Source organism: Pecten maximus, chromosome 11 (assembly GCF_902652985.1).
Source record: "Pecten maximus chromosome 11, xPecMax1.1, whole genome shotgun sequence".
NCBI classification, from domain to species: domain Eukaryota; kingdom Metazoa; phylum Mollusca; class Bivalvia; order Pectinida; family Pectinidae; genus Pecten; species Pecten maximus.
In genome coordinates, this window is record NC_047025.1 from 38,615,261 (window position 1) to 38,633,740 (window position 18,480).

The 18,480-nt window shown below is 39.5% G+C and overlaps 1 protein-coding gene across 1 annotated transcript; it reads right to left on the reverse strand.

Moving 5' to 3' along the window:
* Positions 1–385: 385 nt before the first annotated feature.
* LOC117338414 (NADH dehydrogenase (ubiquinone) complex I, assembly factor 6-like) lies at positions 386–18,419 on the reverse strand. The gene is made up of 10 exons (XM_033899769.1): positions 18,212–18,419; positions 16,935–17,034; positions 15,750–15,830; positions 15,132–15,173; positions 14,907–14,963; positions 14,652–14,754; positions 14,305–14,438; positions 13,488–13,589; positions 1,760–1,816; positions 386–578 (listed from the first exon to the last, which is right to left on the reverse strand). The coding sequence occupies exons 1-10, from the start codon at positions 18,394–18,396 to the stop codon at positions 450–452; spliced, it is 990 nt and encodes a 329-aa protein (XP_033755660.1). The 5' UTR covers positions 18,397–18,419; the 3' UTR covers positions 386–449.
* Positions 18,420–18,480: the final 61 nt, after the last annotated feature.

Genomic DNA, 18,480 nt, shown 5'->3' on the forward strand with positions numbered 1-18,480 from the left:
TATGTATCTCAGAACCATGGAGGAAAACCATCCAATTATGTAATATTTAGTCCCCTTCTCTGCAAGCTGCAGACCAATAATGAGCAAACAATTTGTCAGAACAGAAGGACTTTTTTTTCTATTTGACCCCTATTTCCCAAACTTGGGTCCCAATCCTCTGCCCAAAGAGAGCTGCAGATCAAAAATTGTGTTCCCTTCACTTCGAAAGGATGCTTTGAGCTAAAGATGTTAATGGGCGACGGACAGTGAATTCAGCTCTGGTGACATAAAAAGGTTAAAAGCTGCGGTAATTTGAGAGGTGGAAGAGCTGAGGATGTAAAATTATCCCTGTGTGCCATATTTAGCTAAACAAATCATTGATTCGAAATATCATAACTACTGAACGATTTGTTTGATATAAGATTTATTTTCATCTGAACTGATTGCTAGCACTCAATCATTCTTTCACACTAGTATGACCGTTTCATGCTCTGAAGAAACAGTTGCACAGGAAGGAGTCCATTTTTCCTTTGTAATTTAGAGTCAAACACATTAAATTCAGCCTTTTGGATATCCATCAGGTACTTCTCACATATAACCTACAAAACAAAAGAACATTAATTCTCCTAATTACATTTTTCCAATCAATTAATGCACTGAAGGAATATTAAGTTGTTATCACACCAAATGTAAAACATGCATTTATGTGTTTTTCTTCAACCTATTTGGAATCTGGTTTGGAATATTTTCTAACATTTGTTTATTCCATTGATGATACCATTTGTTGACAACATAACCATCACAGTGTTTTGTGTCACATGAAAATTTAAAAACAATCTACCTGATCAGTACTTTTCTATCCAAAAAATCTAGGCAATGGAACCAATGCAATACACAGCCATACAATTATCTGTATGAACACAATACACAGCCATACAATTATCTGTATGAACACAATACACAGCCATACAATTATCTGTATGAACACAATACACAGCCATACAATTATCTGTATGAACACAAAATACACAGCCATACAATTATCTGTATGAACACAATACACAGCCATACAATTATCTGTATGAACACAATACACAGCCATACAATTATCTGTATGAACACAATACACAGCCATACAATTATCTGTATGAACACCTGTAATAGTTTTAATCACAGTAAGTCTCTGAGACGCCACACTTTAACAATCTACCTCGGTATATTTATCTCGGTATATTAAGTGACAGTAATTACTAACTAGTACAATCTAACCTTCACAACAAACTAATGTCTGAATCATTCTGACATTTTATTGACTTTTATTTATATCGGTCTGGCATTGAATAAAAACTGAACAAACTAGAACCTACAAGTACATGTAGAATATTAACAGTAATTATACCACATGTTCCAGTTGGCTTCATCCTTGATTTACAATCTTAGTATCTATACATGTAGCTACACCGACACATCTGACATCACCTCTCTATACATGTAGGTATCTTAGTATCTATACATGTAGCTACACCGACACATCTGACATCACCTCTCTATACATGTAGGTATCTTAGTATCTATATATGTAGCTACACCGACACATCTGACATCACCTCTCTATACATGTAGGTATCTTAGTATCTATACATGTAGCTACACAGATACATCTGACATCACTTCACTTTAATAAGGAAACTGAAAATGATTTACCTAAAATTGGGATTTTTTCCTTAACTTTGCCATTTAGATTAACTTTATACAAACATTGAGGTTACACTATACGTACAGCATTCAAAAATGTAGATACAGCAGACTTGGGCACATCTTTCTTCAAAGACTGAGCCTGAAAATAAGAACAAGATTTTTACTTCCACTCTCAACAATGTTAAAATAAGATTAATGCAGCGATCATGATAACTTAACACACTGGTGACATCACACACTTACAGTAGAGATGTTGTATGGCTACACTAGTGACATCACACACTTACAGTAGAGATGTTGTATGACTACACTAGTGACATCACACTTACAGTACAGAGATGTTGTATGGCTACACTAGTGACATCACACACTTACAGTACAGAGATGTTGTATGGCTACACTAGTGACATCACACACTTACAGTAGAGATGCTGTATGACTACACTAGTGACATCACACTTACAGTACAGAGATGTTGTATGGCTACACTAGTGACATCACACACTTACAGTACGGAGATGCTGTATGGCTACACTAGTGACATCACACACTTACAGTAGAGATGCTGTATGACTACACTAGTGACATCACACTTACAGTACAGAGATGTTGTATGGCTACACTAGTGACATCACACACTTACAGTAGAGATGCTGTATGGCTACACTAGTGACATCACACACTTACAGTACGGAGATGCTGCATGACTACACTAGTGACATCACACACATACAGTACAGAGATGTTGTATGGCTACACTAGTGACATCACACACTTACAGTACAGAGATGCTGTATGGCTACACTAGTGACATCACACACTTACAGTACGGAGATGCTGTATGGCTACACTAGTGACATCACACACTTACAGTACGGAGATGCTGTATGGCTACACTAGTGACATCACACACTTACAGTATGGAGATGTTGTATGGCTACACTAGTGACATCACACACTTACAGTACGGAGATGCTGTATGGCTACACTAGTGACATCACACACTTACAGTACAGAGATGTTGTATGGCTACACTAGTGACATCACACACTTACAGTACAGAGATGCTGTATGGCTACACTAGTGACATCACACACTTACAGTACGGAGATGTTGTATGGCTACACTAGTGACATCACACACTTACAGTACGCAGATGCTGTATGGCTACACTAGTGACATCACACACTTACAGTACAGAGATGTTGTATGGCTACACTAGTGACATCACACACTTACAGTACGGAGATGTTGTATGGCTACACTAGTGACATCACACACTTACAGTACGGAGATGTTGTATGGCTACATTAGTGACATCACACACTTACAGTACAGAGATGTTGTATGGCTACACTAGTGACATCACACACTTACAGTACGGAGATGCTGTATGGCTACACTAGTGACATCACACACTTACAGTACAGAGATGCTGTATGGCTACACTAGTGACATCACACACTTACAGTGCGGAGATGTTGTATGGCTACACTATAGTGACATCACACACTTACAGTACGGAGATGTTGTATGGCTACAGTAGTGACATCATACACTTACAATACGGCGATGCTGTATGGCTACACTAGTGACATCATACACAGTACAGAGATGTTGTATGGCTACACTAGTGACATCACACACTTACAGTACGGAGATGTTGTATGGCTACACTAGTGACATCACACACTTACAGTACAGAGATGTTGTATGGCTACACTTGTGACATCACACACTTACAGTACAGAGATGTTGTATGGCTACACTAGTGACATCACACACTTACAGTACAGAGATGTTGTATGGCTACACTAGTGACATCACACACTTACAGTACAGAGATGTTGTATGGCTACACTAGTGACATCACACACTTACAGTACGGAGATGCTGTATGGCTACACTAGTGACATCACACACTTACAGTACAGAGATGTTGTATGACTACACTAGTGACATCACACACTTACAGTACGGAGATGATGTGTGGCTACACTAGTGGCATCACACACTTACAGTACTGAGATGTTGTATGGCTACACTAGTGACATCACACACTTACAGTACAGAGATGCTGTATAGCTACACTAGTGACATCACACACTTACAGTACAGAGATGTTGTATGGCTACATTAGTGACATCACACACTTACAGTACGGAGATGTTGTATGGCTACACTAGTGACATCACACACTTACAGTACAGAGATGCTGTATAGCTACACTAGTGACATCACACACTTACAGTACAGAGATGTTGTGTGGCTACATTAGTGACATCACACACTTACAGTACGGAGATGTTGTATGGCTACATTAGTGACATCACACACTTACAGTACGGAGATGTTGTATGGCTACACTAGTGACATCACACACTTACAGTACGGAGATGCTGTATGGCTACACTAGTGACATCACACACTTACAGTACAGAGATGCTGTATGGCTACACTAGTGACATCACACACTTACAGTGCGGAGATGTTGTATGGCTACACTATAGTGACATCACACACTTACAGTACAGAGATGCTGTATGGCTACACTAGTGACATCACACACTTACAGTACGGAGATGTTGTATGGCTACAGTAGTGACATCATACACTTACAATACGGCGATGCTGTATGGCTACACTAGTGACATCATACACAGTACAGAGATGTTGTATGGCTACACTAGTGACATCACACACTTACAGTACGGAGATGTTGTATGGCTACACTAGTGACATCACACACTTACAGTACAGAGATGTTGTATGGCTACACTAGTGACATCACACACTTACAGTACAGAGATGCTGTATGGCTACACTATTGACATACACTTACAGTACGGAGATGTTGTATGGCTACACTAGTGACATCACACACTTACAGTACAGAGATGCTGTATGGCTACACTAGTGACATCACACACTTACAGTACGGAGATGTTGTATGGCTACACTAGTGACATCACACACTTACAGTACGGAGATGTTGTATGGCTACACTAGTGACATCACACACTTACAGTACAGAGATGCTGTATGGCTACACTAGTGACATCACACACTTACAGTACGGAGATGTTGTATGGCTACACTAGTGACATCACACACTTACAGTACAGAGATGCTGTATGGCTACGCTAGTGACATCACACACTTACAGTACGGAGATGCTGTATGGCTACACTAGTGACATCACACACTTACAGTACAGAGATGCTGTATGGCTACACTAGTGACATCACACACTTACAGTACAGAGATGCTGTATGGCTACACTAGTGACATCACACACTTACAGTACGGAGATGCTGTATGGCTACACTAGTGACATCACACACTTACAGTACAGAGATGCTGTATGGCTACACTAGTGACATCACACACTTACAGTACAGAGATGCTGTATAGCTACATTAGTGACATCACACACTTACAGTACGGAGATGTTGTATGGCTACACTAGTGACATCACACACTTACAGTACAGAGATGCTGTATAGCTACACTAGTGACATCACACACTTACAGTACAGAGATGTTGTGTGGCTACATTAGTGACATCACACACTTACAGTACGGAGATGTTGTATGGCTACATTAGTGACATCACACACTTACAGTAAGGAGATGTTGTATGGCTACACTAGTGACATCACACACTTACAGTACAGAGATGTTGTGTGGCTACATTAGTGACATCACACACTTACAGTACGGAGATGTTGTGTGGCTACATTAGTGACATCACACACTTACAGTACTGAGATGTTGTATGGCTACATTAGTGACATCACACACTTACAGTACGGAGATGCTGTATGGCTACACTAGTGACATCACACAGTTACAGTAGAGATGCTGTATGGCTACACTAGTGACATCACACACTTATAGTACAGAGATGTTGTATGGCTACACTATTGACATCACACACTTACAGTACAGAGATGTTGTATGGCTACAATAGTGACATCACACTTACAGTACGGAGATGTTGTATGGCTACACTAGTGACATCACACACTTACAGTACGGAGATGTTGTATGGCTACAATAGTGACATCACACTTACAGTACAGAGATGTTGTATGGCTACACTAGTGACATCACACACTTACAGTACAGAGATGTTGTATGGCTACAATAGTGACATCACACTTACAGTACGGAGATGTTGTATGGCTACATTAGTGACATCACACACTTGCAGTATGGAGATGTTGTATGGCTACACTAGTGACATCACACACAGTACAGAGATGCTGTATGGCTACACTAGTGACATCACACACTTACAGTACGGAGATGTTGTATGGCTACACTAGTGACATCACACACTTACAGTACGGAGATGTTGTATGGCTACACTAGTGACATCACACACTTACAGTACGGAGATGTTGTATGGCTACACTAGTGACATCACACACAGTACAGAGATGCTGTATGGCTACACTAGTGACATCACACACTTACAGTACAGAGATGTTGTATGGCTACAATAGTGACATCACACTTACAGTACGGAGATGTTGTATGGGTACACTAGTGACATCACACACTTACAGTACGGAGATGTTGTATGGTTATAATAGTGACATCACACTTACAGTACGGAGATGTTGTATGGCTACACTAGTGACATCACACACTTACAGTACGGAGATGTTGTATGGCTACAATAGTGACATCACACTTACAGTACGGAGATGTTGTATGGCTACATTAGTGACATCACACACTTATAGTACGGAGATGTTGTATGGCTACACTAGTGACATCACACACAGTACAGAGATGCTGTATGGCTACACTAGTGACATCACACACTTACAGTACGGAGATGTTGTATGGCTACACTAGTGACATCACACACTTACAGTACGGAGATGTTGTATGGCTACATTAGTGACATCACACACTTACAGTACGGAGATGCTGTATGGCTACACTAGTGACATCACACAGTTACAGTAGAGATGCTGTATGGCTACACTAGTGACATCACACACTTATAGTACAGAGATGTTGTATGGCTACACTATTGACATCACACACTTACAGTACAGAGATGTTGTATGGCTACAATAGTGACATCACACTTACAGTACGGAGATGTTGTATGGCTACACTAGTGACATCACACACTTACAGTACGGAGATGTTGTATGGCTACAATAGTGACATCACACTTACAGTACAGAGATGTTGTATGGCTACACTAGTGACATCACACACTTACAGTACAGAGATGTTGTATGGCTACAATAGTGACATCACACTTACAGTACGGAGATGTTGTATGGCTACATTAGTGACATCACACACTTGCAGTATGGAGATGTTGTATGGCTACACTAGTGACATCACACACAGTACAGAGATGCTGTATGGCTACACTAGTGACATCACACACTTACAGTACGGAGATGTTGTATGGCTACACTAGTGACATCACACACTTACAGTACGGAGATGTTGTATGGCTACACTAGTGACATCACACACTTACAGTACGGAGATGTTGTATGGCTACACTAGTGACATCACACACAGTACAGAGATGTTGTATGGCTACACTAGTGACATCACACACTTACAGTACAGAGATGTTGTATGGCTACAATAGTGACATCACACTTACAGTACGGAGATGTTGTATGGGTACACTAGTGACATCACACACTTACAGTACGGAGATGTTGTATGGTTATAATAGTGACATCACACTTACAGTACGGAGATGTTGTATGGCTACACTAGTGACATCACACACTTACAGTACGGAGATGTTGTATGGCTACAATAGTGACATCACACTTACAGTACGGAGATGTTGTATGGCTACATTAGTGACATCACACACTTATAGTACGGAGATGTTGTATGGCTACACTAGTGACATCACACACAGTACAGAGATGCTGTATGGCTACACTAGTGACATCACACACTTACAGTACGGAGATGTTGTATGGCTACACTAGTGACATCACACACTTACAGTACGGAGATGTTGTATGGCTACACTAGTGACATCACACACTTACAGTACAGAGATGCTGTATAGCTACACTAGTGACATCACACACTTACAGTACAGAGATGTTGTATGGCTACATTAGTGACATCACACACTTACAGTACGGAGATGTTGTATGGCTACATTAGTGACATCACACACTTACAGTACGGAGATGTTGTATGGCTACACTAGTGACATCACACACTTACAGTACGGAGATGCTGTATGGCTACACTAGTGACATCACACACTTACAGTACAGAGATGCTGTATGGCTACACTAGTGACATCACACACTTACAGTGCGGAGATGTTGTATGGCTACACTATAGTGACATCACACACTTACAGTACAGAGATGCTGTATGGCTACACTAGTGACATCACACACTTACAGTACGGAGATGTTGTATGGCTACAGTAGTGACATCATACACTTACAATACGGCGATGCTGTATGGCTACACTAGTGACATCATACACAGTACAGAGATGTTGTATGGCTACACTAGTGACATCACACACTTACAGTACGGAGATGTTGTATGGCTACACTAGTGACATCACACACTTACAGTACAGAGATGTTGTATGGCTACACTAGTGACATCACACACTTACAGTACAGAGATGCTGTATGGCTACACTATTGACATACACTTACAGTACGGAGATGTTGTATGGCTACACTAGTGACATCACACACTTACAGTACAGAGATGCTGTATGGCTACACTAGTGACATCACACACTTACAGTACGGAGATGTTGTATGGCTACACTAGTGACATCACACACTTACAGTACGGAGATGTTGTATGGCTACACTAGTGACATCACACACTTACAGTACAGAGATGCTGTATGGCTACACTAGTGACATCACACACTTACAGTACGGAGATGTTGTATGGCTACACTAGTGACATCACACACTTACAGTACAGAGATGCTGTATGGCTACGCTAGTGACATCACACACTTACAGTACGGAGATGCTGTATGGCTACACTAGTGACATCACACACTTACAGTACAGAGATGCTGTATGGCTACACTAGTGACATCACACACTTACAGTACAGAGATGCTGTATGGCTACACTAGTGACATCACACACTTACAGTACGGAGATGCTGTATGGCTACACTAGTGACATCACACACTTACAGTACAGAGATGCTGTATGGCTACACTAGTGACATCACACACTTACAGTACGGAGATGCTGTATAGCTACATTAGTGACATCACACACTTACAGTACGGAGATGTTGTATGGCTACACTAGTGACATCACACACTTACAGTACAGAGATGCTGTATAGCTACACTAGTGACATCACACACTTACAGTACAGAGATGTTGTGTGGCTACATTAGTGACATCACACACTTACAGTACGGAGATGTTGTATGGCTACATTAGTGACATCACACACTTACAGTAAGGAGATGTTGTATGGCTACACTAGTGACATCACACACTTACAGTACAGAGATGTTGTGTGGCTACATTAGTGACATCACACACTTACAGTACGGAGATGTTGTGTGGCTACATTAGTGACATCACACACTTACAGTACTGAGATGTTGTATGGCTACATTAGTGACATCACACACTTACAGTACGGAGATGCTGTATGGCTACACTAGTGACATCACACAGTTACAGTAGAGATGCTGTATGGCTACACTAGTGACATCACACACTTATAGTACAGAGATGTTGTATGGCTACACTATTGACATCACACACTTACAGTACAGAGATGTTGTATGGCTACAATAGTGACATCACACTTACAGTACGGAGATGTTGTATGGCTACACTAGTGACATCACACACTTACAGTACGGAGATGTTGTATGGCTACAATAGTGACATCACACTTACAGTACAGAGATGTTGTATGGCTACACTAGTGACATCACACACTTACAGTACAGAGATGTTGTATGGCTACAATAGTGACATCACACTTACAGTACGGAGATGTTGTATGGCTACATTAGTGACATCACACACTTGCAGTATGGAGATGTTGTATGGCTACACTAGTGACATCACACACAGTACAGAGATGCTGTATGGCTACACTAGTGACATCACACACTTACAGTACGGAGATGTTGTATGGCTACACTAGTGACATCACACACTTACAGTACGGAGATGTTGTATGGCTACACTAGTGACATCACACACTTACAGTACGGAGATGTTGTATGGCTACACTAGTGACATCACACACAGTACAGAGATGCTGTATGGCTACACTAGTGACATCACACACTTACAGTACAGAGATGTTGTATGGCTACAATAGTGACATCACACTTACAGTACGGAGATGTTGTATGGGTACACTAGTGACATCACACACTTACAGTACGGAGATGTTGTATGGTTATAATAGTGACATCACACTTACAGTACGGAGATGTTGTATGGCTACACTAGTGACATCACACACTTACAGTACGGAGATGTTGTATGGCTACAATAGTGACATCACACTTACAGTACGGAGATGTTGTATGGCTACATTAGTGACATCACACACTTATAGTACGGAGATGTTGTATGGCTACACTAGTGACATCACACACAGTACAGAGATGCTGTATGGCTACACTAGTGACATCACACACTTACAGTACGGAGATGTTGTATGGCTACACTAGTGACATCACACACTTACAGTACGGAGATGTTGTATGGCTACACTAGTGACATCACACACTTACAGTACAGAGATGCTGTATAGCTACACTAGTGACATCACACACTTACAGTACAGAGATGTTGTGTGGCTACATTAGTGACATCACACACTTACAGTACGGAGATGTTGTATGGCTACATTAGTGACATCACACACTTACAGTACGGAGATGTTGTATGGCTACACTAGTGACATCACACACTTACAGTACGGAGATGCTGTATGGCTACACTAGTGACATCACACACTTACAGTACAGAGATGCTGTATGGCTACACTAGTGACATCACACACTTACAGTGCGGAGATGTTGTATGGCTACACTATAGTGACATCACACACTTACAGTACAGAGATGCTGTATGGCTACACTAGTGACATCACACACTTACAGTACGGAGATGTTGTATGGCTACAGTAGTGACATCATACACTTACAATACGGCGATGCTGTATGGCTACACTAGTGACATCATACACAGTACAGAGATGTTGTATGGCTACACTAGTGACATCACACACTTACAGTACGGAGATGTTGTATGGCTACACTAGTGACATCACACACTTACAGTACAGAGATGTTGTATGGCTACACTAGTGACATCACACACTTACAGTACAGAGATGCTGTATGGATACACTATTGACATCACACTTACAGTACGGAGATGTTGTATGGCTACACTAGTGACATCACACACTTACAGTACAGAGATGCTGTATGGCTACACTAGTGACATCACACACTTACAGTACGGAGATGTTGTATGGCTACACTAGTGACATCACACACTTACAGTACGGAGATGTTGTATGGCTACACTAGTGACATCACACACTTACAGTACAGAGATGCTGTATGGCTACACTAGTGACATCACACACTTACAGTACGGAGATGTTGTATGGCTACACTAGTGACATCACACACTTACAGTACGGAGATGTTGTATGGCTACACTAGTGACATCACACACTTACAGTACAGAGATGCTGTATGGCTACACTAGTGACATCACACACTTACAGTACGGAGATGTTGTATGGCTACACTAGTGACATCACACACTTACAGTACAGAGATGTTGTATGGCTACACTAGTGACATCACACTTACAGTACGGAGAGTGTTGTATGGCTACACTAGTGACATCACACACTAAGTACAGAGATTTGTATGGCTACACTAGTGACATCACACACTTACAGTACTAGAGATGTTGTATGGCTACATTAGTGACATCACACACTTACAGTACGGAGATGTTGTATGGCTACATAGTGACATCACACACTTACAGTAGGAGATGTTGTATGGCTACACTAGTGACATCACACACTTACAGTATGAGATGTTGTATGGCTCCTATGACATCACACACTACATTAAGATATGTTGTATGGCTACATTAGTGACATCACACACTTACAGTACGGAGATGTTGTATGGCTACACTAGTGACAGTCACACACTTACAGTACGGAGATGTTGTGTGGCTACATTAGTGACATCACACACTTACAGTACTGAGATGTTGTATGGCTACATTAGTGACATCACACACTTACAGTACGGAGATGCTGTATGGCTACACTAGTGACATCACACAGTTACAGTAGAGATGCTGTATGGCTACACTAGTGACATCACACACTTATAGTACAGAGATGTTGTATGGCTACACTATTGACATCACACACTTACAGTACAGAGATGTTGTATGGCTACAATAGTGACATCACACTTACAGTACGGAGATGTTGTATGGCTACACTAGTGACATCACACACTTACAGTACGGAGATGTTGTATGGCTACAATAGTGACATCACACTTACAGTACAGAGATGTTGTATGGCTACACTAGTGACATCACACACTTACAGTACAGAGATGTTGTATGGCTACAATAGTGACATCACACTTACAGTACGGAGATGTTGTATGGCTACATTAGTGACATCACACACTTGCAGTATGGAGATGTTGTATGGCTACACTAGTGACATCACACACAGTACAGAGATGCTGTATGGCTACACTAGTGACATCACACACTTACAGTACTGAGATGCTTGTATGGCTACACTAGTGACATACACACTTACAGCTACAGAGATGCTTTGTATGACTTTTACACTCGTGACATCACACCCTTACAGTACAGAGATGTTGTATGGCTTACCCTAGTGACATCACACACAGTACAGAGATGCTGTATGGCTTACACTAGTGAACATCACACACTTACAGTACAGAGATGTTGTATGCGCTACCACTAGTGACATACACACTTACAGTACGGAGATGTTGTATGGTACACTAGTGACATCACACACTTACAGTACGGAGATGTTGTATGGTTATACTAGTGACATCACACTTACAGTACGAGAGATGTTGTATGGCTACACTAGTGACATTCACACACTTACAGTACGGAGATGTTGTATGGCTACAATAGTGACATCAACACTTACAGTACGGAGATGTTGTATGGCTACATAGTGACATCACACACTTATCTAGCTACTGAGATGTTGTATGGCTACAATCTAGGTGACATCACACACTTACAGTAGAGATGCTGTATGGCTACACTAGTGACATCACACACATTTCGTAGGGATGTTGTATGGCTACACTGTGACATCACCACTTACAGTAGGGTGGTATTTTTTTTGGGTACATAGTGAATAAAAACCCTTTCGACGGAGATTTTTAGGTACATAGTGAAACACACACTTAAGTAGAGATGGTATGGCTAATAGTGAAATCAAACACAGACGGGGAGGTTGGGCTAACTAGTGAATACCACTTTCAGTACGGGTTTTATGGCTAAAATGAAATCACACATTACAGTACGGAGATGTGTATGGCTACACTAGTGACATCACACACTTACAGTACGGCGATGCTGTATGGCTACACTAGTGACATCACACACTTACAGTACGGAGATGCTGTATGGCTACACTAGTGACATCACACACTTACAGTACAGAGATGTTGTATGGCTACACTATTGACAAAATATACTTACAGTACGGAGATGCTGTATGGCTACACTAGCGATGTCATACACAATATCATTGACAAGTTCTGGCTTCTTCCCTCTGTACACATCTTCTTGGGACACATTATACTGTGGAGATAGAACACTATACTGAAAAGTTCGAAACAACGCTATACTGAAAAGTTAGAAAGAACAATATATTGTGAAGGTAGAAACAATGTTATACTGTGAAGATAGAAACAACATTATGTAGCCCTTGGGCGCTCGGGACATGTATTTGTCAACTACATGTATGTCCCGTGCATGTAGGGACTCTTGTCAAACGTCATCGTGTGAGAGAGGTTTGATTGGATGAGAGAGTTGTACAGACTTTTTGTCCTATTCCCTGCACATATCATTCCTGTCCCCCGCTCCCTGTTCATTCTCCATCATGCCATTGGACAGTACAGACGACTAGCCCTGGTAAGTCTGTCTTCATGTATATTTCATAAATGTGACTTTTAATATATCTACAAAAATGTATTGTGAAGATAAAATACAACATTATACTGTGAACATAGAACCAATATTATACGCTGAAATATTTCTAATCTTAATTTGCTGGTGAGATTTCTATTAAAGCTTTAATTGATCTGACCTTTTCCTTGTGAATTAAATGTATAAATTAAAGCTTAAAGATTTGGTGGAGAGGCATTGGTCAACAAATGAGATTCTGGTAATAGGGTTTATCATTAAAACTCAAAATGTTATATTCTATCCCGTGTCATGTTTATTGTAACTGACCTTACAGTACTGGTAACGAAGGAATTATATGATTTTTTCAAAACAGGAGAGAAATATGAACCTTTATGAGTAATTCTGTGGGTAGATTGACTCGGCCTCGACTTGTATTAAAAGGAATCGCTCTCAGGTATGTCACTAAGCCATGAGCACGCCCTATGTGACTGGCAGCATGGTCAGCCTGGAGGTCTTTTATACCTAGATAGTAAAAAACAAATTAATAACAAAATGTATTTTATTTCTTACTTAACAACCCTGTGACACTCTCTAGTTTTAGTTACACTCCCCCAGATAATGATTAGAATATCATCTATTACATAATTTGTACTTAACGAAAAAATGTTTATGACAAACATAATTTGACTTTTAAGAGTTGACCATTAGGCCAATACTATATATAACAAAACATACCCAGACTTTCCAGAATCAGGTACATGACTGACGATACAGAGTGTTCACAGTAATCTTCAAGGTCATTCACAGATCTGAAGGAGTCGTTATCTAGTCGGTCCGCCTACAAAATATAACATCAACGAGTGAAGTACTGCTACATGTTACTATAGCAAGACACTCATTATTCATTAACATTTAAATTCAATTTATTTTTATTGCAAATGTTAAGCCATTATTGAAGTTGATCCCTGACTCAATGGAATGAAAACTCACCCTGGCATCTATACATCTCATGAACCACTGTTTTGTCAGCTTATGCTCCAGTATGACCTAAAACAACAAAACTCAACATGTGAATAAATTAATTTTGTTCTAGATGGTCACTGTTAGTCATTTCATTTTTGAAATCAGTGTTTACAAAAGGTGATTTGAATATCCCTCCATCTTATAATGGCAGCCTAAAAATATATGTTTATTCTGCCTTGTACATTCTATTACCTTGGCTAGTTCCAGTGCTATTGGTGTTTGGGGAGGAGAACCCTGAAATATAAATAAATCAGATTTAAATTTTAGATCTAAATAGACACAGACAAAATTAGGATGATGCTTTTTTTTTTTACTTAATTTTAATTTCAAAATTTCAAACAGCAATGTATTCACAATAATAACTATTTTTAGTTGTGCAATACATGAAATATTCCTTATCCAATATGAAATTCAAGTAAGAAATGGCAACTCAATCCATGTCTGCATCTCACAAGCTGCAAAACTCACAAAAATGGTTAATCATAGCTTTTTCATCAAAATCTATCATGAAATATAGAAGGAGCTGTGTTCACAAGAATTATGACAGACCAATGGACACCATGATGATGACAATACCATGTCAGCAGAAATGGATGAGGTGTATTAAAATGATCTCTACTCCAATATGGACTGATTTATCAAACTGTTTGACAAATGTGTTTGTAACTAGCATTTATCATACAAAGAGTATATCTTAAGTCGGTCAGATAGCTCAAGAAAGGCTGCATTGAATCACCTGGACAGAATGCCTCATCGTACAATATATATACTATGGGGTCAAGGTCAGTTTACTCCTGTCCTCTGTTTTACCTGATATATTTTCTCTATGGTATCCCTCCAAAACACCATTCGCATTGCTCCACGTTGTTTGTCAGAGACAACATCTTGAACCTGTCAGTACAAAAAAATCAAACCAAAATCAAACCACAAATATCATTTTCATTTTTTAGATTTTTTTCGTTTTTAGATAGATTTATATATATCTATTTTAGCATGGTATGTATGGTTGTTGTGTATCCTTTTATATAAAGTTATGTAAACTTGTATAACAGACATACTAACTACACAGTACTGTAATGTATAATTTGTTATAACAAGTCATAGTAGATGTTAAAGTATAGTAATGTAAATTGTACATATAGATTAAATATGTATATGTAGACAGCAAATCTTGGCAATTCTTTAAGACTTGCAATTTTTCCCATAACACATGTTGCTTCTGCCAAACCATATAACAGTGTTGTATATTATGAAACATTATAAACAAACTAGAACTGTTGCCAGGATGGCCGACTAATACCCCCGCAATCTGCACGAGTTAATGGTGAATTGGAACTCTTAATTAGAGGCTAACTAATTAATATAAGATAACCCAGTAATATAGTGACCAGTTGCCATAGCAACCATAATTTTGAGGAAAAGAAAGTGAGATGCACATCTGCATATGGTCCTCTATATTTGTTATGGTTCTTATCGGAAAACCTGTTTATAGTGATCAGTTGCCATAGCAACCATAATTTTGAGAAAAAGAAAGTGGCATGCACATCTACACATGATCATTAATATGTGTGTGAAGTTGCATTGGCATCGGTTTAGGAGGAGTTGTCCAGACAAAATGTGTCTACAGACAGATGGACGGACAGACAACCTGATTCCAGTATACCTCCCTAACTTATATAACAAAATGTGAAACCCTCCCTTCAAAATTAATACAGCTATTTTTCATGAAATGTGAAACCTTTCTTCGATACACTTGTTCAAAATATATACATTTGTGTCATTAATTATAAATATGAGTCACTCTCTTGTTGTGTATGAGAAAATATGATATCCTTTGAATTCTTTCAATACAGCTGTGAATCATCCAATATGAAAAACTACTGAGTAAAATTTCACACAAGAAAATGTTAAAAGCATTTTATTTGAATATATATATGTATCTATATAAACTATCTATACACATCCTAGAGATTGGAATATGCTGTTTCTGCTCACCTGTGCAATCTCTACATTGAAGGCTCTGATGGCAATGGCTGCTTCTCTTGCAGATTTGGGATAAAGAAGGGTACACAGAAAGTTTTCATTGTCATACTTTCTGAAAGAAGTAAATTGCAATATTTCATAGAAAATAGACATTTTGTTTTAAATGCAGGACTAAATTATATGGGGATATGTCCAACCTGATATATTGCTAGTGCGTAGATGTCACAAAAAAATTTGAATTAAGATACCTCCAGCCCCGGAATATAAACTTGGCTGCAAGGTCCTTCCAGTAACTTATAGATACTAATCAGCTGATTGTTAGACAGCTGATCAGGTCGGGGAAACCCGCCAACTTGTTGTATGATATGCAAACTTGTGTATACGCCAGTTGGAGTATCAATCTGCTATTGATTTATGATAATGTAGATAATATTTTGCTAATAGATATTTACTGAAATCATTGTCTACTTGGAAACATGATGTTACTCTACTGAAAGTATTGCATCTTTTTTAAATTAATGGAACAGCCTGCCATCATCGGTTGTAATGCCACAAACATGAACACAGCCTTGACCGCTATTTAGTATTCAACATCTTTTTTTTGTGAAACTATCTGTAATGAACTAGCTTGTATAAATTATCAGATTCAAGTTAGTAATATCTAAACCAACTACATCGTAACTTTACAATTGAGCCGACAGAAGAGGAAATTTTTTCTATTCCCTAGCGTCAGAATAAAATGAGTGTATCTGTGGCACTTTCCAACGTGAAAACAATATTTATCTTTGCATTTGTATTTTTCATGACTAATAAATGTGACTTGGGCGATTTTCAGTTAAAAGTTATTTTGGCTATTTTCAGAAACAAAGTGTAGCAGGCCGGGTTTTAATGGTAAATACTGTACATAGTTGTATGGTCGCCTTGTAGCTTCCGGCTAGTCATAGTTGTATGGTCGCCTTGTAGCTTCCGGCTAGGGGGAATTTCCCTTTAGCTCAGTCGGTAGAGCGGCGGACCAGTAAGCCGAGGGTCGTGGGTTCGATCCCGGCTGGCTGCACACTACTACTCCTTGAACTTTTACACAAAGGCTTAAAGCTTTACCTGACAGTTGGCGTATGATAGTCAAGTTTGCGTATTATAGTCCACCAGACATGTAGCCGAGTTTCCTCTGGCCCTGACACCATGTCTGGTAGAAGAAATGGTGTCAATGCCAGAGGAATCTCGGGCTACTCAACCTACTGATAGATCGTGATAGATACAGGTAATAGTAGACTATACAATGTCAAACTCACTGTATCAGATTAAGGCAGTACTGTCGATTATTAGCAGACGTTTTCTCAGTTGAATTGTAAAATCTTAACTGCTGATGTGATCTGATGTTCCGTGCGCATGTTAGAACACTTTTTTTCTTTTCGTGTCGACGAATATAAGATAAAAATGACCATGTACCCCGGTTTGTTTTCGTGATAGAAGCCATCACCGGAAACAACAAATAATAGTTAATTCTGAAAACGTATGATGTATGTTCCGGATCCTAAGGTATTTAACGTGTGTTGAATAT

What these genes read in the sequence shown, in the direction of transcription:
- LOC117338414 (XM_033899769.1), bottom strand. Translation starts at nt 18,396, where the DNA reads ATGGCTTCTATCACGAAAACAAACCGGGGTACATGGTCATTTTTATCT. An exon ending in CCATAGAGAAAATATATCAG is followed by an intron (nt 15,174 to 15,749) that starts GTAAAACAGAGG and finishes TTTATATTTCAG; the next exon opens with GGTTCTCCTCCCCAAACACC. An exon ending in CCACAGAATTACTCATAAAG is followed by an intron (nt 13,590 to 14,304) that starts GTTCATATTTCT and finishes CTATCTCCACAG; the next exon opens with TATAATGTGTCCCAAGAAGA.